The sequence below is a fragment of the Nipponia nippon genome, unplaced genomic scaffold (assembly GCF_047370975.1).
Source record: "Nipponia nippon isolate SJK-2023a ecotype South Korea unplaced genomic scaffold, ASM4737097v1 scaffold_21, whole genome shotgun sequence".
NCBI classification, from domain to species: Eukaryota; Metazoa; Chordata; class Aves; order Pelecaniformes; family Threskiornithidae; genus Nipponia; species Nipponia nippon.
The window spans coordinates 2,087,426-2,113,577 of NW_028262338.1; the positions used below are offsets into that span (position 1 = coordinate 2,087,426).

The following is a 26,152-nucleotide window of genomic DNA, read 5'->3' on the forward strand; positions in this document are numbered from 1 at the left end:
AAAATGGAAAATGAAAGCAGGATTGAAAGAGGAAAGTTTGGGACCACTATACACAGCTTTATACTAAACTAAACTTACCTACAGTGGTAGCCACATTCAGAATTCAGTTCTGCCCCATATCGGAGAGCCGGAGATGTTCTCCAGCATTACCGTCCACAGCCCTGCATATCTTGTTAGCTACTCCTCTGAGACAATCCATCCAAACTGACCATGTTTGGGTCATTATTGATTGTATTCAGGATCCCATCTGCAACCTCAGTAACGACTGAAACACCGCTGGTCAGTGAAACCCAGGGAGCCTGGACAGAGCGAGATAAGCTGGGCTGAATGTCGTTGTTAGCAATTTCAAAACCCACTACAGCATTGCTCTAGTAAAGACTACACTTAGCAAGTGAATTGTAGTACCTACATTTCAAGCCCCAGGCAGGAGCGTAACCAGCCGCAAGCCCTGGGAACAGCTGTACCGCTAGTGGCTGCTAGGATTTTCTTCGATCAACTCTGAGGTGCTGAAGATCATGAGCTACGAACACTGCTTGTTGTTTCCATGTTCTGGACATTACCTGTGCTAATGGCTATTGTTTTATGGCTGTCATCAGTCCCCCTCATTTCCTAAAATTTCTGCATAGGATTTATTTCCCTCCCTTTCCTTCTCCTTCCCCCAAAGTCTATGTTGGAATATACCACACTTTCTAATCCTGAGATCCCAGTGGTGGTTCTCTCTTCATGGTGTCCCACTGACCACAAAAACAGCTATTGGTGGGATGCACACCAGGTTCTCACTCAGGATCTCTGTTCTGGCCTAGAAATTGCCTTTATTGTCCTACTTAGCTGCCTCAGAGTCCTTCCCATGTACTTCTACCTGGCTTTTGACAGTTGAATGAGCCTTCATAATACTGTTTGGCAGGAAACTGGCTTCCCATCAGCCTTCCAGAAATTCTTAATTCATTTATACTTTTGACCTACACAACAGCCTCTGGCAATAAGTTCTACAATTTAATAATATGTTATATGAGAATGTATGACTTTCTGGTTTAGACCTGATGCCTAATAATTTCATGGAGTATCCTTAACTTCTCCTCTTCTTAAAAATAATAGCCATCCCCTCTTCATTGTTTCCTAGCTAGCTAAGAGATCTCAAGATCTCTGTCTCATGCCTGACTATTTTCTCTGTCCTGATATGAAAAGCATTCTGTCCTCATCCATTTTTTGTGGGTGGAATTCAGATTAAAAAGCTTTGATTTAGTGTTGGAGTTTAGATATCTGCCTCATAGATTGACACTTACAGGTAGAAACCTAAATTTAGGTGTCTAAATCTCTGAGCTAAATAACTCCCACCCATCCTTTTTAGTTCTATTTTATTCTTTATGAGACAGGATGAACAGAACTGCACATATTAATCAATACGTGGGTTTGCCAAACATTGATACAGTGACATAATCACATAATCATGTTTTTCTTTTCCCTTTTTCCTTTCCTAAAAAGTTCTCTCATTCAGTTTGAATTTTTTATTTCTGTGGTCACTGCATCAATGTTTTCATAGAGTTATCCTACAGCAACTCTGTTTCTGAGTGATAATAACATAATGTTCAATCTGTAGTTGAAAAAGTATAATATATATTTGAATATGTATATTCGCAGAGAAACTACTTTGCATTTATTAGCGTTGACTTTCACATGCCATTTCTGACACAGTCACTCACCGCCATGAGAACCATCTGCCTCTCTTCTCAGGGTCAGATTTTACTATCTCAGCTAATTTTGTGTCATCCACAAACCTTGTCACTGCAATATTCACCCCCCTTTCCAAATCATTTATACGGATATTGAAAAGCACAGGTCCTAAATCAAATAGTTGCATGACTAAGCTATAGAGCTCCTTTCACTGTGAAAACTGATCTTTTCTCCCACTTTTTGTGCCATTTTGTCTCCATCTTATTTACTTACAAGAGGACATCTTATTATCTCAGCTTAACTACTTTAAGAGTCTTTGCAGAAAGACTTATTGACATTTGTTTGGAAGTCCATACACACTTTATCAACTAGATCAACCTTACCTACAAGCTTGTTGACATCTTCAAAGAGTTCAAATAGATTTATGAGACATGGTCTCCTTCTGCAAGAACTGTAATGACTTTTTCCAAATAAATCACATTTATGAAATCGTCTACTGGTTCCCTTCTTTATTATTGTAGTTTTTACCCACTTATTCAGTTTGGAAGTGAGATTTACTGATCTGTGGTTTTCCACATTTGTCCTGGAGTCCTTTTTCTCAAGGCTGAAGATACATTTGCCACTTTCCATCCTTCTTGCAGTGTGGTCAACTTAAATGACACTTTTCATGCTACATTTAGCTTTCTCTTAATCTAGTGTTTGAGGTCTTTCAGAACTCTTGATTGAGTATCATCTTATCTTGGTGCTTTCTTACTGTTCGTTTTATTGATTTGTTCCAAAATGTCCTCTGCTGAAACTTCATTTAGGGACAATTCCTCATACTCTCCACTGCTTCACCACTAATGTACCCCTTTCCAGCCTTCCTCTATAATTTCTCCCTATTATTACAGTTTCCTATCCTTCTGCCAAGTTTCTGAGGCATTTATTATGTCAATAACTTCCTTTAAAATCAGACATTCTAGTTCACCTCTTTTAGGTTTCAGAGTTGCAGCATTTGTATAGATATATTTCTGAATTTTTTATTGATCTAGTTGCCCATTTTTCACGGGGCCTGCTTAGCTGGGACTTTAATTGCTGAGACCGTTCTTTGCTATTTCCTTCCTCAATGTTATTGATTTCAGTTCCTTCCATTTTTCTAAATTACAAGAATTTTCTTATTTCTCTTGAAGAGGAGTTGTGATCCTGAACCATGTGCTGTTGCTTATTTGGTGAGTTTCCACAACTGTCAACTATAAAAATACCTCATTGCTTTTGAATGTTAAAACCTTGCAGTCTAGTTTCACATTGATTTATATAGCTTATCTCTCTTGTAAAAATTACCTCACCAACGGCTGAGAATCTGCTTGTCTGGTACTGTGACAATTTATAACACTGTGATTCCACTTTCAAAATTTCTTTCCTACTCATTCCTCTGTTGTCAGTACCCACATCATTCACAACACCAGTTCCCTCTCGCACTAAGTGTAGACACAAAAGTCCAGCAAAGGCCTCAACAGCACTGCAGGAAATGAGATTTCCTCCCATGTTTTAATAATACATTTCATTAACACCTCCCAGTATGAGACTTTCATGATTGCTCACTCATGTTTAACTTTTTATTTTCTCTAATTCCCATCTATTTTCCCGGCATGTGTCAGGCAGTCAGTTATACCTCTTTTTATATTTTGGTATTTGTTTCCTCTTTCATAAATGTGGCACACAGCACTTGTTTCTTTTTGTTTCATACTGTTGATTTCTGGATCACTTTCTCCAGTTTCTCAAGATCATTAGAAGTCTGATCCTGTCCTTCAAAGTGCTTCTTGGTTTATCCACAAATTTTATGAGGGAGTTCTTTGTTAAATCATACAAGTCATTAATTAAAAAACTGAATAGAACTGGGCCCAGGACATATGCCAGCAGGACTCCAGTCAAAATAATCTCCCAGGCTGACAGTGCACCATTGCCACCCACATTACAGTAATATCATGTACCTTCTAAATGATGAACCTCAAGCTATGAGCAACCCATGGCCTGCCAGGACAATGAATTTGGCTGTGGTCTCCCTCGCTCCTTTCTGGATCCAGACTAGGGTCCACAGGGAGGAGGGCTGCCCGCTGGACGGACTATTTTGAGTACACTGCAGGCCATCTTTTCTGGGAGCCCACTTAGTGCCTCTGATGATGGCAGTATGTGGATCTGTCTGCACATATGCAATAAATCTCGTTGCCCCAGGAAGCACTGGCTTTTCTATCCTTGCACAATACAGTTATGCATTAGAGGAAGGGCTGCAACATATGGTCACTCCCTCATACAGAAACAAGGTAAGTGTCTCACCCAGCCAGAAATACTGGGCACACTGATATAGACCATATTTCTTTAGTCTGCTTCTGAGAGAATCATGTGGAACAGTTTCAAAAGCTTTCCTAAAGCAAAATATGTCCCATCTGCTGCCTCCTCTTCATCTACTAGACATTATTTTCTCAAAGAAGGGAATTAGAATAAGATCGCATGATTTATTGTTGGTAAATCTATGTCTTTTTTTTTTTCTTTTTATCTTCTATTTGCTTTAAATTGATCACGTAATATTTTTTCAGACTTACTTCTGGGAAGAGTAGTCTCAAATTTCCCGATTTCTCTTTTTCAAAAAAGTAAACTGTGTTTGCTTTTCTATAGTGCTCAGTGATCTTACCTGCCTTCCAAGTGCTTCCAGGGTAGTCACTAATACTTCAGTAATTGTTTCAGCTACTGTCTTCATTGCCCACATGGCGCTCTCAGCACATACCCAGAGCGGTTTGAGGCCAGAGCTTCTAATCTGGAGGAACAAAGAGAGAACGAATATAAGGCACAAAACCAGTGTAAAAGGGCATGAGGGACTAGGCCAAGTTCAGACTGCTTGCTCTCCTCTCACCTTCGAGGAGGCTCAGCCTCCTCTCACAATGGATAGTTTAGCATAGCATAGCACAGCGTAGTATTAAGATAGCAGGAAGCTGCCTTCCAGCTGAGGAAAAGCAAGCTGACAGCTCCAGGACGGCTATATCTGAAAATACGTTGTCAGTTGAGAACTTTCAGTCTACTATGCTGATGGGAATTTAAATACCAGGGGCATACCAGCAGCCGCGCATATGATTACAGAGATTTGCTGACTTGTAGGCAGAATACGAAGGGGTCTTTTATGAGGCACCTAGGTGGATGCTAGAAAGTGCTGGGAAGGAGCACGAGGTCCTACTGCATGTCACAAATTTTAAAGGGAAATGCAAGCGAAGGATCCTGGAAGGCGAAGTTATACTGCTGGCTAGAAGACTTAGCCCCAGGGTACTGTTGACAGTTTCTCTGACATCCTTCCAGTTCTACAATACAACTCCAATTAGGCAGAGGGGAAGAAGACGCTACCCAGAGGTGATGGTCTCGATCAAAAGTCAAAAGTGAAATCAGACTTTTCACATGGAAAACATATATGATGTATTTAATTAAGTGGGAGCTGGGGGAAATCTATCATCTGCTAAGGCAAACAGATTGTTAAGGGTTGGTAAAATAAAAATACTTTGTGTATCCAGCTAGTTCAGAGAAAAAGCTTAGTACAGAGAGAGGAACAGTTCATAGGTAAAATTTTGTCATATCAAAATGACATTTGACTAAGAAGCTAAACAAAGGTGCCCCCCAAATTAAGAACTATAAATGCATGTAGGTAAAAATGTTTTTTTTTTTTAAATTTTAAAAAAAAGCTAGATTAAGTAAAAAACAGGTAATAAAATCAGACCTTGACACAGTAGAAAATAGTAAACCCCAGTGACAAAACCAACAGTATACCATAGTATGTGGCCATAAACTACAGAAAAGAGAGTATAAGTCATAAAGGCAAAAGAATTTTTCTTATGTCAAAGAAAATGTTTTAAGGAATCTAGTCAGACTAAAATTCTTACTGGAAAAGACTATACACTGAAACTGCCTGGCAGTAAGAATGTAAATATATGAGTAGAGTTATCACATCAGTCACCAGAGAAAGAAGACTGAGTGTTTAATGTTGAGAGGTGAAATACTAAACATGGGGACCTCTATTATTCATAAATAAATCGATATAATGGCACAAAGGAAAAAAAAGGTTAGAGAACCAATTTATAGAAACACAGTATGACTGCTTTTCAGAACTATTAGATCCTGAACATCCAAGGAGAGAAGCTGCTCTCTACTTAATATTATGCAAGGTACAAGAGGAGTAAGTTCAAGAAGATGCAGTCAATGAGCCAACAGAGAATATGGGCTGCTCTTACAGAACAGAAAACTCTATCTTGGAGTGCAACGGTTATGACTTAGGAGGTCTTAATGGGCAAGGAGCTCACCACAAACACTCAAGGTAAAAGTGTGATAAAATGGGAGAAGTGATTAGAAATAAGGAATCCGTTCAACCTCTGGGTACAGCATCATTGGAACCACTAGTATATCTAATTCTGATGTTCACATTTAAAGCGGTTGAAAGATTAGACTGGGGGCAGAAAAGAGCCATAAAAAGTACATGAGAAGAGAAGAACATCTAACCAGCAAACTTAAACAGCTCAATTGTGGGGTGATTCAATAAATACTTTCACAAGGGGAAAATATCAACCAACACTTTTTAATCTAGCAGAGACAGAAGAAAGACTAAGGGCTGAAAAATGAAAGTGATTCAAACCAGAAATGAAACTCACATTTTTTAACAGCAGTGATGATTAAATTTGGGAACAAACTACCACCTGAAGTGATGGATTTTGCAACTCTTGACATCTGGAACCTATGTTCCTGTGAAAAGTTCAAGTTTTGATAAATAAGAATTTTTTTTCCCTGAAAAACAATTTTGTCAGAAAATTCTTAGCCACTATTTGGATTACTTGTCTATTGTAAAGCACCAGAGAAACAGCTTTGTACATTGGAAGTTGGTCAAAATGATAATTAAAAGCAGAATAATGGAATTCCTAGATAAGGAGCACAATATGGTAGGAGCTGTATCACAGTGTCTGTAATGAAAATTTTGCATCACTAATATTTTAGAATTATTTGGACAGGTCTTTATAATAATGATCAAAAGGGAACTGCTTGACATAATCTACTCAAACATTCAAAAGCCTTCTGATGGTCTTCCTGAGGCAGGACCTGTTCCAGAAGAATCCTGCATGGCCAGATATTGTGGATGCTACAGAAAGCCAAAGCAGAGACCAACATGCAAAGACTGCACTAACAGCCAGAACACTGCCTAATATCACAAACAGGTATTTCACTACAAGCTTTGGCTTTTACGTGGAGGTGCTAAGTGGCATTATTCCAAGTACAATTTTTGTAATTGCAATCAAGGCACCAAGAACTCTTGCATAAGTGCTTTTAATACACTACAGGAATGAAATATGACACATAAGGCACTGACAACTTGTACACCATCATTAAGCATACCACGATCATTAACAAATGTGCCAAGGAAGGCTAGTACATCTGTACGTAACTCAAGCAGAGGAGTTGGGCTCCACATTATTTTTTTTTTTAGTAAAATACTTTAGAAGACTCCAGCTTATCCTGAGTCAATAGAATGTGAAGCATCACTGAAAAAAAACATCCTCTTGGGATTTTTCATTGGACTGAGAATTGTGGCACTTCTCAGTAAATGTCAGGCTTATCAGTGTTGTGAGTAAGCATCAGTTAGCTCTCAAACAAGCTGACTCTGTTAATTTTTCTCAGAACTGTATGTAATATTCTCCTGGCAAGGAACAACTCTTTTAGTAGACTGCAGCACAAATTTGTAAAAGAAGCTTGCCTCAGCTCTGATCCAAAACCCAAAAGAGATCTAGAATAGATTAGATGGCTGTAGAAAGATCTGCTTTTTGACTACAAACCCTGGATCACTTGGAGTTAAAAGGATAAAAGAAATATAACTTTCTCCTTTTCAGATCATAGCAGATGCACTAATTGTAAGAAAACGTTCTTCTTAATACTTGTTTACCTACTTCAAATTACATCAGTAGCTTCAAGTATATTTTTGACCTGTGAGCGGTTAATGACATCAACATTTGCAATACATCTTCATCCCTTTATAAAGATCCTTTCTTTATTTTCACCATGTAGCTTTTCTCTTTATATTGCTAGATTAGACCTAGCAGCATCGTGGTGAGATCTTCATTAGCATTCAAACAAAAATTCATTGTTTGCTTGTATAGTGGGGAGATGAGTTCAGCATTCACTGTTCAGTGTTCACCGTTACCATCAGAAGTGTTTACATCCATATCTATGTTTCATTTTCTTTTGACAGAACATAACAAAGCACAAGAAAGGCTGCACTGGGTCAGATCGAAGGTTCCTCTACTGCAGCATCTGGTTTTCAATACAGATGCCTGGGGAAGGAGTTTAAGAACACACCAGGCATGCAGCGATTCTTTCTTGGACTATTATTCTGTTTTCCAACAATATGAGTCTTGGAACTTTTTGAGCCACAATCCTTGGTTTTACTACTTAACACGTTATGCTTTAACTTCTCTCCATTAACTTTTCCTGTTACCCCCGGAGCACAAGTAAACTTTGAGCATCCATAATATCCTATGGCAAGGGATTTTACAGCTTAATTACAAGTTTTGTAAAGAACCATCAACCAGATGAAATTGCTTTCTAGTTGTTGCTTGGGAAGAGACACTAAAGGGGCTTCTCAGTTTGGAGAGAAGGTGGCAAGAGGGATACGAGTGGGACTTATAAAATCATGGTCACAGCAACAATAGGCAGACAGTGAAGGGAGATGGACCACTGGTCTGACCCACTAGAGCATTTCTTATGTTGTTATGACTAGGTCATCTTCGTTGCATCTTCAGGACCCTTTCAAGAGCTCCAACAAATCTGTGAAATGTGGTTTCTCACTAGAAAAAACTTTCCCTAATATGTTGGGTTTTATCCATTTAATCATTTTATTCTTATAATTTCTACTTACTGCTCAGTACAGACTCCAGAGTGACAGTCCACAGTTCTCCGCTTCGCTCCTGGGGACCTTCTCAGGGATTGTTGTCACATTTACCATCTTCCATCCCTCCTGCAGGGAAACTGATATAAGTGACAGGTTACACACTGTAGTAGCTCCATAATTGCATATTTGTTTTCCTCCATAGCTCTTGAGTGATTACCATATGGTCTTAGCAATTTCTGACTCTCCATCTTATCAATTAGTCCTAAAATGCATTTTAATGTCATTTAATTTGAGACAGTTCCTTACATTTGTCCCCATAAGTTTGGCTCTCATGGGAGAATAACCAACCTCAACCATAGTGAGCACCAACACAAAGCTTCAGTTTACTTTTCAACAGCAGTTTTCCTCTCATACAGTAATCCTTTTAGAGACTGGTCATCTGTTGACCAAACCTCTGGAAAAGTACAGGGTTCTGGCAATTTTGAAAATATTTTTACTAGTATTTTTATTATTCCTTTAGTGAGTTTGCACCTCAAAATTTTCCCATGCCTGCCCTACGGATTTAGCTTCACAGTTAATGCCTTTTTTTTTTTTTTTAAATAGTTTCTTTATTTGCTCAGAAATCCCTGATTTTGAATGCTTTCTTCCACTCCGCTGTTAGAATATTGCCTTTTCGGCCCCTTGTAGAATTATTTCACTTAGAGCTTCAGATAGGGTGTTTTTATCTAGTTTCTCATCTTCTGCATCCTTATAGCAGCTGCTTTCAATTTCCGTTTAAGAAGCTCCCGCACTTTTGAGTAGGTCCCATTTTTAAGTTAGGTATTACTGTGAGGTAGTTGTGGGGGAAAATCAAATACTCCTAAGATACTGTCATGAATCCCTCCAAAAAAAAAGACTGGTATCCACCAAGGTGTTTTCAAGGAAGGGAGGCTTTGGAAGAAAGAGGACATCTAACACCTCCAGCTGGAAGGGGAAGGATGGGGAGGACTCTGCCACAGCACTGCAGGGAGCAGGGACCTGGATGCTGGGTGAGGCGGGCAGAGGAACCTCTCGCACCAAGCTTTCACAAGGGCCTGCGAGGAGGCTCTATCAGGGCCAGGTAAAGGTACGGAATGTGGAGAAGCAACTCCCAAAGGAGGATTCACGTTCAAAAGCAGGAATGCACCTGTGTCAGCAGAATGACGTGAACTCACTCATTCAGAGAGGGAAGCCGGTAAGAACCTCCATTATTACAGGCTCTCTATACTCACATAGGTGGTGTGCATGGAGCAGAGCTGTCATACATGGCCTTTCTTCTGCTAGGTAGGCTTTGGGAAGGTTGTGGGGAAACTGGGGTGAAAACCCACGTGCATTTTCCCTACACCATGGCTCCCACCTCTGCTGCAGTGCTCAGTACCCTTGTGGCTTACAGGAATTAATGATTCATGGGTGATAGAAAAGCTGTGTTGCTTTTCTGGGTGGCTGGCATCTGGCTCACCCGGAAGAAACGATCTCGCACCAAAAAAAGAGGGACCAGCTCCCATGGGATGCAGCGTGCGCCATGCACCTTTCTCTGCAAGGGCAAGCATGCAGGCAGGACAGCTCTCTGGTTGCTATGTCACTGGCTGGTGTCATCCCACACTTGGATGTGACAGCGGTTGGTCAGCCTCAGGGTACTTAGGATACTGGTCTGTCCAGGCAGCTTTCTGCCCACAGATGCAGGTGTCCCAGCACAGCAGCACCCTGTCCGTGGGGACAGGCTTCCTCCTCGCACAGACAAACTTTACAAAATGCAGTGTAAATGGAATAGAAAGCAGGCAGCTGGCAGAACCCAGGCAGGCCTGCAGATCCACGACGACTCACAGAGACAAATCTACCAGATGTTTCAGCCGCACAAGGGAGCCACACGCCTGTCCTACTGCAGAAATTGTGTTTTGCCTCCTGTTGTGTTGGCTTCCCGCAAGAATACTGGAAAATGGTGGTGGTTTGAGAGTTACTTTCCCTTCCTAAAATTGGTGCTACCATAGGTTTGTGTAGTTAGTGAATATCAGTAATAAATAAATCAGAGCTTGGAGAAATGCTGTTCTCCACTCTTCCTCCAGTGTGGCTTGTTTACGCTGCTGCGCTGCAACCTGAAAAATGCCATCTATAATGAATACTAAATAGTGGGAGTCTTTTTCTCAGCAGTGTGTTACTAAACCTGATTGCTGTGCAGTATAATATGCTGGGAGAGAGCGGGGGCTTGGCTGTGTTTCCCTGTTTCATGCAGTCATAGAAACTGTCAAGCTTAGGTGCCTCTGTGATCTCCAAGCAGCATGTCTCCCTACACCCTTTCCTAGCTACCCATTTATTTTTAAAACGTTCCATTGTTACTGTAGCTCAGTTCTTTCAGCCAATTTTAATGTCATTATTATTTCTGTCTCTTTAAAATTTATCTACTTATGCAATTTTAATCTTTTTTTTTTCCAAACCAATTCACAGTAATATGTTAACAGCTGCCTTGTAGTGGAAGTCACCTAGAGTTAATACTCAAAAGTCCTCACTATTAAGAAATGATTCACCTCTGTGTTATAAAATCTGTACTGCATTGCCTTGCACCCCACATTCATGTGTGTCTCTGCTTAGTCACCAAGACCATGTCTGACCTTGCAGTGAGTACCTGCCTGTGGAGGGTACATGCAAAACCAAAGGATGCCAGAAAGCAAGAACACTTTTCCACACACGAATGACTTCTAGAGTACTTCTACAGCTCCTTAAGCTTAAAGGACCAGGAACTAGAAGGGGATCTGTATTGCAGAAGATGGTGAAAAAAGGGACAAAAGAAGAGTCATAACAGGGGCCCCACACACACTTCAAAATTCCTGCAGCCAGCATGGAATACATCTGCCTCTGTTTTGAGAGTTTCATGACACTTTTGATTTCCCTCCTCTGCCAGCAGTTCCATCTTCCAAACAGTTCAAGGCACGACCATGATGACAACTCTACATAACAAAACGCACAGTGGAAATGGTACTGACCCAGAGGCTTGTTAATGCACAGCATAAATAAGAGTTTGTTGGGTGGTATTTTTTTGCCCTTTAGAATTGCCTGAATTCAGGCAAAATCAAAGTTTCTGAAAAACAGCACATGGTTCATACCAGTGCAATGGATATTCTTTCTTCCTTGACTCATATACTGGAGTGTTCATATAAATATACATACACTTCCTATACACACAGTATCAAACACCCCAGCAGAAGTGCTACAAGACGAAGCATAACACCTTGTTTTGGTAAGGTCAAACTTACAGTCACGTGGGCGCACTGAACAGGAGATACTGAAACTTATCACACACACACTTCTCGTTGAGCTGTGCAAAGGTCATTCTGTTCTGTGAATAAGCCCGTGTCAACAGTGAGCATATATTAGAGTTCAGAAAACACTTCACTGAGGAGATCCAGGCTTTCTGGGTTAAAAGGTTATGAAATTTAGTCTAATCTCTATTTCTATTTTCTTAGATGTTCACTACCAATCTATTATAGGCAAAGAAGTCAGTGCAGCCCAAAATTAAGGTTTCCCAACTTCTTCTTTTACATAACCCTGACCATCTTTCTACAAGACTGTTCAGACTTGTAGTTCAAACTGTTAAGAATTCTCTCAAGCTAGCCTGAAATTTCTTTTTTAAATTAAGCTGATTTGCATCATAATTTCTCAGACTGAAATAAAATAATGTCTTTTTGTGAAAACGTTCCTTCCACCACTCTCCTGAGAACCTTTTGTGTCTTTCTGCTTTATCACAGGAATTTCACATTCGGCACAGGGTTTCTCCTGCTGAAAGGTTTGTATCTGTTGCCTTCACCATTGTCCCCAAACTTCTTACACTTCCAAATAACTGGAACCACTAGCAGTCATCTTCTACAAGTCAAATAGAATAACTAAGATACCAAAAGACTTAGCGCCCAGGAAAAGAAAAACACCGGAATAATCTGAATGATTTCTAAGTGTGCAGAAACTGATAAGGAGATGAGTACTTGTCAACATTAATTCCTCATGAACAAAACAAGCTGACTCAGTTTAATTTCCCTCTCCAATGAATGAGAGTTTGTGGATAGGGAAGAAGCAGCAGACACCACATACCTCAATGTCACTGAGTCTCCTGACGTTGTCCCACACGACATTCGTGAGGGCAAGAATGCCCTGGCCAAAGTCATGACACAAATCTGGTTGGAATCTGCACTCAGAGTAGCTTCCAAGGGTTCACTGTGGAATTTAAAGGACAAATTGAATGGTTACTCAGCTGTTCATAAGTTCCATTCAATATTTTATTGATAGCCTGGATGAGGGAATGGACTGTGTGTTTATTACATTTGCCAAGATTACATCTGCGAAGAGTGGCTACAAATACATGGGGGATAGAAGTATTAAAAACTTTTGACAGCTTGGACAAGTTGTCTATAAATATAGGACTAAAAATTGTAAACTGTAAAAAGTGTAGCATTTTAACTTAGGCAGGAGTAAAGTGCACAAATACAGGACGGATATCAGCTTGGCAGAAAGCAGTCTGGAAAAAAAAAAAAAAGATCTGAATGTTCTGATAGATCACAAGCTGAACAGGGGTTATTGTCCTGAGCAAAGAGAAAACACTACACAGATATATTAACAGAAGAGTTACCTGCAAGACATCTTGCAGGTCCTTTCGCTGTATTCAGTATTAGTAACGCTTCAGTGCAGAGGCACGTCCAGTCTTGGGTACTGCTCCTCAAGAAAGGCTGACAGGCTAAGCAGCAAGAATAACAACAATGGCTAGAAGTCTGGAAAACATGACCTGAATCAAGAGACTGAGAACAGGAGGTGCTCAAAAGAAAGATGACCATGGAGAGATGCAGTAACAGTCCTGACAGAGTCAGGATCGGTGCAGTAACAGTCCTGTAGCAGATAAAAGTCTGCTACAAAATGGAAGAGAAACAACGGTTCCACACATGCCAAGAATGTCATAAGCAGATCTGATTCTGTTGTGGAAGAAGGAGATGGATTAAGTGATCAGCTGAGACTTCTTCCAGGTTCAGTTTTCAATGATTCTGTGCTCAGCTGATGCTGATTAGAGTTTGTCTGTACTCAATTCGTCCTGATGTACCCCAGTGACTTCATACAGTCATTGCTCATGCACATTTACATCATTTCTGCATTAACGTCATCATTAAGGTTACAGTGTTATACGTTCATCTCACCATCTGAAGACTATCTGTCTTACAAATACCTTATCAAAATGCTATTTGCCAAACCAGCTTGACTCACAACTCATTAATCAAAAGCCATTTTAATAATTAGTCCTCAAATAGTAAATCAATAAAATCTTTTTATCTTGATTTTCCTTTCTAACCAGCGCAATGGGCAAAAGGGTTTGTAATCATTTGGCACCACTAGTCTCAGTCTCACAGAATCTAGATTAGAGCTGCTGGTGCCAGAGTCTCCCATTCCACTGCCATAATTTTAGAAACTGCTACAACTTTAGAAAAAACTGTATACATCTCGGGCCTCTCAGTTCCGGATTCTTATAGAAGACTCCAGATCAATGCTGCTGCCATTAGCATCCAGTCCAATCCCTGGCACAAAAGCAGGACCAGCACTACCTACGTCCATTCTGACATCGGAAGAGATGCACTTAAAATCTTCCCCAGATTACCCATTTCAGTGATTATACATCCTATATTAACAACATATTCCTAATGACTCTTAGTGCAGTTCAGCCTGTTATCTCCAGCCATCTCCCCAGTGGGCATGAAAAACAGTTTAAGATACAGTGGCCAGGCAGGGCAGCTGACTGACATGACTGCTTCTTAGTCACAATTACTTACTCAGGGTGCCAAAGGAAAGCAGTGCTGCCTTGTCAAATAATTATAATCAATTACCAATATTGATCAGAACCAGCTATAGCTCAGCTTCCCACAGGATCCATCAAATTAAATGGTTGTGCTGCAGTACCGCTGGAAGGAGAACAAAGACCCTTGTGAAGTTGTGCAGGTTCTGAGATTTATGAAAATACAGGTCAACTTCACTGCCATACAATCAGTTAAATCAACATCATATAAAACCAGAAATAATACAAGCCGCAGACCTTGTTAGCTCTGTATAGCCTTACAACATTGTTAAATTGAGTTGATACGTCAGAGAGTGGAAACCCAAAAGATCCCAGATTTATCATCTTAATTCTTTACATTTCTTCTCAAGAATTCACACTGCTGTCATTTTCTCTTCCATTCTGATTACCTTCTTTGTAACATATTGGCTTTCTTACTTTTACTGAATAATTCCTGGTCTATTATATCTATAATTATACTAATAATTAAGCATGCCTTTTCATCAGCTAGCAGCTAATTACTTCTGTTCCTACCCAGCTTGCTCAGAAAACAGTCAATTCATCTGTATCCATATCACTCTCACTGTTGCTAAGCAGTCAGTGCTAGTCAGCAGTTGCACTGTAACCGGCGTTGTTTGGCTCACCCTGGCTTTAAATGTATTTTGCAGTAGCTGAGTGGTGGTGCCTTTCAACCTCAGAGTAAACATTTTTCACTGGTAAGCAAGCTTTAGTCACGCGTTGGAAGTGCAGCACCTGCTTGGCAAAGACTGCTTATCCCCACCAGTTTCAGAGCACCTTTGGAGCTGTTACTAAGCAGCTACTACTTACTGCAAGGAGCAGTCTGGAATTGGAAAGACCTGAAAACAATCAGCTAGCAAACCAGCCTCTACCATCTGCAGTTTTAGTCCTTTTGTGGTCAGACCTTATCCAAGATTTTGTTATATGCAAACTGAAGTCATGAAGTAGCCTAAGCTCTTGTTCTCTAGTACTATCACAGTGAAGAACTACTCGCATTCACACACTGTTCTTCCAGACTTCTTCGTATACCAGATCATTCCTGTGTCCGCTAATGTGAGAACTGGACATTGCCAGCATGACTCTTCTGTCTCACTCTGGTTCCCACCAGCACAGTATAGACAGCTTCTGCCCAAAAACACTCAAGCTAGTTAGTATCACACTTCAGTGATGTGGTGACAAATCAGCCCAGATTGCTTTTTCTCCCAATTACCTGTCATTTTATCTGTTGTAGGTTGGAGAGAGAAGCTGATGTTCCAGGGCAGGAATTCCCACCATCTCCAGCCCTGGCAAACCACTTCGTACCCTGTTTCTCAGTCAATGAAATTAGTGAAATTAGCATCAGTGAAATGTTAATGACTGATATTTCTAGCCTTCCTACAGACTGGACTAGGCCAAAACCCCTAATCCTTTTATCTGATTCATGACTTTGTACTCTGAAATGAAGAAATGTTGGCAAATGCAGTGGTTGTGCTTGATTCCAGAGAAAAGGAATTCAAAAGTGAGGAAATTTGTTAAAAAAAAAATAATAAAAAAAACCACGCTCAGAATGGCAGCCAGAAAGGTAAAATGTTTTCAGACGGCACGTAGACTATTTTAGGATTTTATATTGGAGGCTCAAAGCAAATGCATATAACCTGTCAAAAAAGACTTGAGAGAAAAACAAAAAGCTAGCATCATAAAACAGCAGGATCAGGGAGGCTGTTGGAAGTTAAAAGGTATCCTGCAAAAAGCTGAAGTTGTGTCTGAAAAAGGAAAACTAAAAAGAACATAAATTCTGGCAGACTAAATGTAAAAGCACAATAACATAGACTGAAGAAAGAGTTTAGAAGCAGTTTGCTAAAGAAATAAAAAAAAATGTAATAAATCCTTCTTGAACACATCAAGAGCAAGAAGCTTGCAAGAGCCAGTGAGCTATACAGGTATGAAAGAAGCACTCAGAAAAGATAATGCCATCACAAAAAATCCCCAATTTTTTTATAAAATAATCTCTGTTCACCTGGAGAATCTTAGAGAAACTCTGAAACCAGCATCTTGTTTATAAGGCATTCACAGAAGGCTTGTCTTAATTTACGGCTGTTAAGAGTAGATTACAAACCAGACAAAATGAATAACAACGTATCACTGGGCGCAGATGATACGCATACAAGATTTTTACAGAATGTTAAATATGAATCATCTGAGCTAATACCCTTAGTATGTAACCTTTTACTGAAAATTGGTGCGATTATCAAAGGACTGGAAGGTAACTAATAAGAAATCAGTTTTTAAAAATAAATCCAATGGTGATTCAAGAAACCACAGATCACTAAGTCTAATGTCCATATTAGTCATACTGGCTGAAGCTCTAGTAAAGAACAGAATTAGTGAATACATGAATAAAAGTAACACATTAAGGAAAAGTAAACATGACTTTTGTAAAAAGAATCTGAGCCTCCTAAATCTGCTGGAATTCTTTGAAGGAGTCAAAAGCATGTAAATAACAGAGATCCAGCTGAGAAACTTTCCCTGTATTTCCAACTCACCCCAAGCTTCCACAAACCTCAAACATTGAACGTCTCATCAAAGGCTCTTAAACAAACTAAACAGCCGGGGACTACAGGTAAGGACCTCACAGCGTTAATAGTTTAATATTGGAAAAAGAAGATTAGACTAAAGGATGAGTTTTCACAGTGGAAGATGATCATCAGCGGAGTCCCATGGGGATTAAGGCCCATGGTGTTCAAGGTGTTCAGAAGTGATGTGAAAAGTAGGTGGAAGAGTGAAAAGGATTTCTGATAAAACCTAAATTAATTAGGATAATATTTTTTACAAGAACTTAAAGATCTCATGACACTGAGCAGCCTCATGATAAAGCGGAAGATAAATTTCAGCCCTGACAACTATAATCTGGCTAGCCACAAAAAGCAACACTAACTTTAAACACAGAGTGATGGGCTCTGAACTAGTTTGCACAATTTAGGAAATGCATCTTGACGTTATAATAGCTAGTTCTATGAATATATCACCTCATTGCTCAATAGCAGTCAAAAAAAGAAAATCAAAAGTTTAGAATTCTTAGGAGAGAAAAGTATGTCTTTGCCACTGTATGAATTCATGGTGCATCTGCTTCTTGAATATCAAGTGCGGTTCTGGTACCCTCACACCCGCCCCCCCCCCCAAAAAAAAACCAACTGTAACAGGAAAAAGAAAAGATAGATGGCAGAATGACAAACATGGCAAGTACAAAACTGCTTCCATGTGAAAAACAAAGTTAGCATGCAGAAGTTGAATAGGAAGCAATCACTTGCCATTTGTCTTTCCCAATTGTACTGAGCAGGCCAGGTGCCAGAAAGGGGAGACAGACATCGTACAAGAGCTCTGTCGCATGCCTTTTTGTTCAGCTGCTGAAGGCCTTCATATTCTGTCAGACAAGAATTTCAAGGGATGTGTGAGAATTGCAAGAGCTAGGTTTCATACGCAATCCCAGCATGTTTTCAGGAAAAAATATAATGAGAAAAAGGAGGAACAAAATACTGCTGTACTTGCAGTACTTTTTGTTTCCATTACTTCTAAATCATAATTCATTAGAGGTCTCCACTTTCTTTTCCATCTGCCCTCCCCATGCTACAATTTCAGAATTAAAATAAATAAAAAACCACTTAGGCAGCATTTACTAACATCTGACTATGGCAATCCAGCCATGTTGCTTGCCAGCCTCTGAAGGGATGCATTTTAACACAGCCCCTCTCGCTTTTTTACATTTCTCTCATTTTTCAAACTCCTTTGAGCATTGTGGGTTCAGGTTGTTAACTCAGCTCCTTCAAGGACAGCACTGCTTTTCATTCAGTAGTGCAGTGGCTAGTACCAATTGGTCCCATACCTGATAACAGCCTTAAACTACTGGCGAGCTATTAATAATATGCAAGCAATCATTTTAATTGCAAGCGGGTGTCTAGAATTTAGGAGCTGTACGAAGAGTTCCTTCTATCTAAAATATTATTGTCCCATTGTGCATTTTGGAGTTTAGCTCTCATTAAAAGTAATAGAGGGAAATAGTCTGTAGCAAACTGAATGTGTTTGTTTTCACAGTTCACCTCCTGCTCCTCCACACTAAAACACACTCTCACTCAGTGACAAGACCACAGCTGTTGCCATCTTTTACTTACCTGCTGAGTGCAATATTTGGCTTGAGGGACACTGAAGAAGTTTTCTGTTTGTTAGTTATCAGGTCAATAACTCTCACCTTATCACTTCAGTTTCCATTCTGTTGATAAAACCTGTCAGCCTTCCTTGAGAGGTTGCTGGCCCTCAGAAGAAATCACATTAAATTGGCACAACCAAGTAAATCTGCAAGGGATGTGCTCCTGACTTACCAAAAGGAAGGGGGGAGGGCTTGAATTTCTCTTCCTCTTCCTTCTTGCATGGCTCCAATGTCCAAACGCTTAGAGCTGTGCTGAAATCCTCCCTACGGATTCAGCAGTTCAAGTCAGCTCAGGTCTTTGAATATGGCCCAGAGGAGATGTCTGTGGAGCCGAAATTGATATGTTTAAGTGCAAGAGACAATAATAATTTCTTCAAGTATAAGCTAAAAATACCCAGAAGAAGGTGGAATTCATAATGGAGATTTTAAAGATCTGTGACATACCAGAGTCTGCACAAGGGTTTTAATGAGAGAGAAGCCAATTTAATTGGTCAATGCGAGCAGATGCTTTGCTGGGTGAGTGGGCTATAATGTCTCACATTCCCATTTAATGCCAGGAGCATCACCGCTGTGCTTAACATGGCTGCAACAAGCTCATGTCAGAGGAGCGCATTGTCAGAATCAGGAAGAACCTTGATAACCAACGTCTCCACGTTGTCAGATCACAGAGCTGAGCCACAGGGAGAAAGCCCTAAAAAGAGGAGGCAAAAGCTGACAAAGGAACATTTCTAAAGGTAATTGCATGGCTGACCACCTCCAGTTGTCGTTTCATTTAATTATTATGCTAGGCATGAAGCTAAAACAGCCGGTTAAGTTTTAAAGTGTGTAAATGCTGCGTTAACAGGGAGTTGCTGAGTACCAGGGTTAAAATCTGCAGGCCTTCCCTGTGAAAACATTTCTGGAGTGTATGTCACTGTTCATAGGAAACCCAGAAATAACTTCCGTGGACTATTCAATTATAGGCAATCACCACACAGCGCTCCCTCTACTTGTGGCATGGCTCATCAATCAGGTTTTCTGTCACCACGTCTCTTCTCATAGCAGTCACCAGAAGGCTCCGAGCTCCCTCCGAATTCATGTGACATTTACTGTCAGGGGCTGTCAACACCAAGAGATTCTCCCAGGGCCTCCAAGTTCATCACAAAGCAACAAGATATATCCCCAAAACGCGCTCCCAGTTTCAGCTCTGGATTACAATGACTGACTGAGGGGCTTTGCAGCAGTCAGGGAAGAGCGAAATGGCAGCGCGAGCTACAGCTTATGCCCAAATACCTTCTCTTTCTTATTTTCTTGTTAGAAAAATACACCCGCATTAAGAGAGGTTTTAGGCCCATCATTAATTAAGACTTCCTCAAAAATGCCCCTTATAAACTTATTAAGAGAAAGATGAGACTGTTTACTTTGAAATTTAGCCTTTCCATCTTTAGCATTGATCCTGCATTCGATGTCTGTTTAACAATAGTGACCTAGTGGAAAAAATTTATAAAACTTAATGAATTGCAGTTGGCAGTATTGACAGAGCGTGTATACGCACATTTGTTTTTGCATGAACATATTATAAGAAATCTAATAAAGTAAACCAAACACATTTTCTATGTCTGTGAGCTGTGAAACTAGATCATCTGTAATTACAATGTTTCAAGTATACTTGGTCAAAGCCCCATGGTGGGTTTTTTCAGCCATAAACTTCTGGCTAGAGGAAAAAAAACCTGTTGTGTATCAAAGCTTACATGTTCCACTAAGTTACTTTGCTCAAGATGCAGGAAAAGAAGACCGCAGGTGAAAACGTAACTTACCAGAAGACCACTATGAGATAAGAGGAAACAGCTCCAGCACCCAGGGAATAAAGTTCCAGTGGCAAGTGTGCCTCAAAGAAATAATCAAGAACTTGGAGATATGTTGATTTTGCCTGGACTTTAAGGGGAGACTGGCATTAATGAGTGTTTAAACCAGTCAATAAAAGAGAGTTTTCAACTACAAGGTTTTTAAAAAAAACTCAGAATGTGTATAACCTCCTAGAACTTTGACCTTTTTTTTTAACTTGCTTTCTACAACCAGTCTGGTTTCCTCTTTCCACCAAAATAAATAGGTTTCTTAAGGAACACAGTATTTATTTCCCTAAGGAGCAAAGTATTTATTTTCCTAAAATTATTGTGTGATAACAAGCACAGTTTCCTCAGCCTTTCTTGTACACTCTGTGTGCTGGCCCACTGATCACCATCCCCTGAGCCCAACAGTCCAGGCAATTTTCCGTCCAATTTATAGTCCATTTAACCCAATCCATATCAGTTTGGTAAGATGATACTATGGGAGACCATGTCAAAGGCCTCGCTGAAGTCAAGGTAAACAACACCCACTGCTCTCCCCTTGTTCTCTGAGCCAGTCTCATCACAGAAGGCAATCAGGTTGGTTAGGCGTGATTGCCCTTGTCAAATCCATGCTGGCTGTTCCCAGTCACCTTCTTGTCCTCCACCTGCTTAAAACAAAGTTTCCAGGAGAAGGTGTGCTGTCACCTCCCAGAGACTCAGGCTAAATAGAGTGGTTTAGAGTTGCCCAATCCTTCTTCTTACCCTTCTTGAATGCCTGTGTGATGCTTGCCCTTTTTCAGTCACCAGAATCCTCTCTTGATTACTGTGACCTTTCAAAGTGGCCCTGCAATGACATCAGCCGCTTCCCTCAGCACCCTTGGGTGCGTGGAACAAAATACCACCACCAACAGTCAGAAAAGCTGTAGCAAGACACTCTGCACCTGCAGCAATTCCTCATGGCTTCTTGCCTCTTCCTTCTCAATGTCCTTTCCACTCCCTGAGTGCAAGTTGCAAGGACGCAAACTAGCTGAGCTGGAAAGACACAAGAAGCAGCCCTTGCGCAGCACGCGCTGTCCTGCCTGCATAGGTCGAGTCACTTCTCTCTGCCTACGTCTCTGATCTTCGCTACCTCAACTTTGCTCTTGCTCTGGGCGGTCCCCTTCCTCGTCTCTCAGAACCTCCCTCTCATCGCATCTTCATTCGGCTGTTTTCCTTCTCCAAAGTAAAAGACACAAACGCACAGCAACTGCACAACTGACGTCATTCAACTCCTGTGGCATCCTCAGGATATGAATCAAAACAGATTAGCTCTGCTATTGACTTGCTGGTTGCAGAAAAGACAGAGAGTATCGCACTCCAAACAGCTGGGGACTTGAAACTAGGACTAAGGGCATTAAAATACAGTGATTAGCTGAGAAGATCTTGGATGAACCAATACCAACAAATGCAATGTAAGTTTTTGGAGCATTAATTACTGATATCAACTTGATGAGCAAGTTTAAGGCAAGATTATAGAGTGGAGAGGCTGATATTTCTATTTTGCGTGTAATTTTCATCCCCAAACAAACTGTAGTAGCTTAGGAAATACCAGTCTACTAACATGAGACAATTACAGACACATTTACTAAAACAGACAACTAAATTACTTTGTAATTAAAGTATTAAGCCAAATCTGGGGTGAAAAGGATAAAGGATTTGTATCCCATGTGATGCTACAAAAAAAGTAAAAGCTATGGAAAATCAAAAGAAATACGGTAGTTTAAAGCAAGCGTTTAGGCTGATGAAAGAGAGCGATTACGTATCTCCTGGAAAGCCACACTTAGAGCTAAACTTGCAGCCAGCCAAGCATAAAGCACAGACAATACTGAACAAGAATTATGAGTCCATAACAGGAATTACCAGCAAAGAGAAAACCATATTCTGGAAAGAGAGACAAACTGCCAGAATGACCAAGAATTTCTGTGCCTATGGAACGAAGAAATAAACATGAAAGTACACTGTTCAGCTGGAACGAGCATAGGGGCGGCAATATTCACACTCCTGAAGGAAACCACTAGGGTAAGGAGAATATAAAGCGTATCTTTTTCTCACCCTGGCACGCCACGCTCTCGGTTGGGAAGTCTGCCATCTCCTGTTGCAACACCGTTGAAACAAACAGAGAGGCATACAGTAGATATAAGCCAAGGAAGTCCTCTGCGAGCACGAGCACGAGCACGATCAATCACAAGATCAGGCTGACTGCCGACAAGACGTGGATGCAGCTTCATACACAACCCAAACCGTAACCGCATCTTAATGCATTTTTTACACATTTCCATTCGCAAATGTTTCGCATATATACCCGTTTCCCAAATAGAATTAATCACATCACTGGTTACAGGAAGATTAACCGAGTGAGTTTCTGATCACACCTGAAATTACTTTCTTGCTATAAGAAAAGTACTTTGCAGTATGCTATTTTTTTCTTGTCTAACCCACTGCAGTGCACTCAAATGTCCATCTACCCTGCTGTTGCAGGCCATTCTGGATTAGGAAAAGGCACCATTTATTAGGTTTATTAAGTAATCACAGGCTCGAGTATACTTCAGCACTCCCTACTGCTAATTTGGTCCCTACGTGGTAAGTCCTCACCCCCAGGGCTCATCTCTGGGCTCAGGGACTCCTCACAGAAACCTCAGTCCTGCAGCACAACCGGCTGCCCCCACCTGCTTGTGCTTTCCAAGGGGGATTTACCCCTCAGGCTACAGCGGAACCGCAGGGACCCTCCCCGGGACACCCAGACCCACAAGGGACCCCCCGGCCCTTCAGGGAACCCCCTCGGCACCCGCTGGGCCTACAAGAGACCCCGACCCCCGAGGAGCCCCCCGGGGCCTACACGGGCCCCCCCCCAGCCACGGCCCTTCCCGGGGCGCGGCGGCCGCCGCTCCGTTCCCGCGCTCCGCCGGGGGGCGGGCCGGGTGCCGCTCTGGCTCCTCTCTATGGTATGGCGGCGCTCTATCCCTACCCGTTTGGTGCGCTCAGGCCGCTTGCAACCGTTCCCCGGTGCTTTTCCCCTGCGGCCTCCGCTCTCCACGTAGCCTGGCGTGGGGGCCGCCGCCGCCGTCTCCGTCCCGCGGGAGTCCCGCCGGCACTAGCCGATCCCCTCGGCCGCTCCTTCCTCTCTATGGCCCAGGCAGCCGTCGCTCGGCAACGCGCCCTCTCTATGGTCCCGCGGGCGGGATGTGGCGGCTGCTGCTGGGCCGCGGCCTGGGCCGCTGCTGGCCGCCCCCCGCCCGCCCCGCCTGCGCCGCCGAGCCCCCCGACGGCCGCGGCCCCAGCCCCGAGCGGTGAGTGCGGTCTGGCCCGGGACCCAGCCCGCCGGGCCGCGGCGCTGGCCTGCGGCGAGAGCGGGGCCTCCCCCTGCCCTCAGGGCGCTGCTGGGCGGGGGGGGGCGCTGAGGTCTGATTTGTAGCTTCACGGTGTCGGTGTTTTCTGGTGGTTTTAGAGCGCCCCGTTGTCAGTGTGGACGGCCCCGCGATGGCCGGGAGCGAGGAGGACGGCAGCAGCCCCTGCCTGGCCTGGTGCCCCGGTACTCCGTGCTGGAGGCTGTCACCTGGGTGAGGAGCAGCGGGCAGGGCCGGTGCCCCTGGCTGGGGGGGTGGCGGGGCGTGAGAGGGGACGGGAGCAGCGGGCACTGCGGGAGCCCCCAGGGAGGGGAAGCCGTGGCGGGAGGGCTCCCCGAAACGGAGCCGTGGCCGAACTCCCGAATGGAATCGGGATAGAAAGGGGGAGTGGGGCAGTTTTCCTTGACTTGTGTTTGCTTTTCTTCAGGGAGCACTCGGCGCGCTGCTTCTGCAGCTGGTCAGACAGATCTCATGGCTGAGGTCGCTGCCGGACGCCAGGAGAGAGCACAGGTCTCTCTGGCTTTCTTCGTTGCCCTCTCAGCAAACAGGTTAGCAGCTCTGGCTTGTGAGAAGGGGTTGTGGGAGGGCCCGGCTGTTGGTCAGGATTTCTGCCTCATGATATGTTAATTAAGACTGGAAGAGAGCTGTTGTGAGAAGCTGACAACTATCTTTCAAGCTGTCTGGGGAGAGTGAGGGCTGGTATCTGTCAGGGGAATCTCGCTGTTCCTTAACTATTTGGTGCAATCCCACTTTGCGTCCCGCATGCCCTTACCTTTGTTTTCTGTTCTGGTCTCTGCTTCCTGAACTTTCCTCCTGCTTGGCTTTGTGGTCAGAGCAGAGAAGGACGCTGGGTAGATACACGGTTTGGTGTTGTCTCCTAAAGCAGACACTGCACAGCTAACGGGAACTGGTTTGCGCTCTGTATTTCAGCGGTGACTGAAGCCTCAACCAGCTGTCCCAGTGCGCAGCTGGGGTCCCACTTCCTGCAGAAAGGAAGTCCAGAGGTTGTACCAGAGGATTCATCCTCAGGCATCCCCTCAGGGCAAGGAGAGAGCCAGCCCTGGGCAGAAGTAGGTACGTGCAACGTGCTGCGGGATAGGATACTCGTGGCAGAAGGACTTCTGAGCCTCTGAGTTTCCCCAAGGCAAAGCTCGGAGCCAAGAAGTGTATAGCCATTTATCGACACTTGAGGAGATAGGTTAGAGTGGAAAGACAGAACTTCAGAGAGATGAATCAGCAGTCCAGAGACAGGAGGAAAAAAGCTCCCGAAGGCAGGGAGGAGCCCGCGCTGTAACTGTGCAGGTGACATCAGCTTTACCAATACTGGTCTGCCTTAGCGACCTCATTACAGCATCCAGTTTCCGTTCTTTTACTGTGGGCAGATGTTTGCAGCCAGAAGGATTTAGGTGAATACTGCACCAGTGATCTGGGAGACTTATGTACATGGTGTGAAACTAAAGGAATTCTTTTCTTCCTGGAAGATGAGAGTGTATATCCGAGCACTTACTCTGTAGATAAGACAGCGGAAGGAGGTATCAAAGACATTCTTATTAAAATGAGTTTTATAAAAATAGGAAGATATACCTCAAAAAAATTGAAGTCTTATCCAGGAAAGCATGTCCTACTTGTTAAATTTAAAAGTCATATCAAGGAAGATCAGATGAGGCCTACAACAGGGCTACTTATTAGATGTATAAACACTTCAGGAAAACTGTAAGAAGCAGGAAGCCTGCTGGAGGAGGTAGAAAAGGAGACAACGTATGATTGTGGTGTAGAAGAGGTATGTAAAAATCAGTCCCACAGATGTTGACTAGATGATATAAGGTGTTGCAGAAAAGGCCAGAGAGGTTCCCCATTCTTTGCTTTCTTCCAGATTTTTGGCTTTCTTCTGTGCTGATTTAAGCTACTGCCCGTCACTGCTTGTCAAACCCATCTCCTGCCAGAGGTTACCATTCCCATCAGTTGGCAAATGGAGCATTTTGTTTCCATGTCTCCTAATTAGCTCCAGGAAAACAGCCAGGTTAATTTACCTAAACTGCCAATTAGACTGTTTAACCCATCTGCTTTTGCCTGGAGCATATTAAGAAGCACTCAAACACACTGCCTTGCTGGCAGATTACTGGACATGGACCTCTGGGAGAAGTGGTGGGGAATAAGTGGAGACAGTGATGCCTTCAGTTGGCACAGCTGAACATTCAGGAGTGAATGTGTGTCTGTGTCTGACAAACAGTTTCCTACTGAGAGTCAAAAGGAGGAGCTTTTGGGCAAACTGATAAATTGAACGGTAACAAGTCACTAAGGCCACATGCTCTTTGTTCAGATGTTCTTCAGAAGCTATGAAATTGCTGAGCCTTTAATGATGGTATGTAATCCAGTGCTTAAATCTGCTGT

General features: G+C 42.4%; 1 protein-coding gene and 1 long non-coding RNA gene across 6 annotated transcripts in view; one reads left to right on the plus strand and one right to left on the minus strand.

Moving 5' to 3' along the window:
* On the minus strand, nucleotides 1-23,522 carry LOC148055523 (uncharacterized). Of its 3 annotated transcripts, XR_015705299.1 has the most exons (8): nucleotides 23,383-23,514; nucleotides 19,015-19,261; nucleotides 18,743-18,892; nucleotides 13,188-13,292; nucleotides 12,653-12,775; nucleotides 8,585-8,694; nucleotides 4,340-4,462; nucleotides 1-299 (listed from the first exon to the last, which is right to left on the minus strand). It is a non-coding gene; the product is annotated as an uncharacterized LOC148055523 (long non-coding RNA). The 3 variants fall into 3 exon arrangements; XR_015705297.1 differs by lacking the exon at nucleotides 13,188-13,292; XR_015705298.1 differs by lacking the exons at nucleotides 13,188-13,292; nucleotides 19,015-19,261 and having other exon boundaries at nucleotides 23,383-23,522.
* The window catches only part of DELE1 (DAP3 binding cell death enhancer 1), a 22,547-nt gene continuing 19,854 nt past the window's right edge, over nucleotides 23,460-26,152 (plus strand). Inside the window, exons 1-4 of one of the 3 annotated variants that reach the window (XR_015705296.1) lie at nucleotides 23,460-23,704; nucleotides 23,863-23,974; nucleotides 24,189-24,309; nucleotides 24,692-24,835. Coding sequence is in view for 1 of the 3 variants with exons in the window: in XM_087760082.1 (XP_087616208.1) it covers nucleotides 23,598-23,704; nucleotides 23,863-23,974; nucleotides 24,189-24,309; nucleotides 24,692-24,835 (484 nt within the window). In the remaining 2 variants the exon portion in view is untranslated. The remainder of the gene's footprint in view (nucleotides 23,705-23,862; nucleotides 23,975-24,188; nucleotides 24,310-24,691; nucleotides 24,836-26,152) is intronic. The other 2 variants (XM_087760082.1, XR_015705295.1) reach the window with 2 other exon arrangements.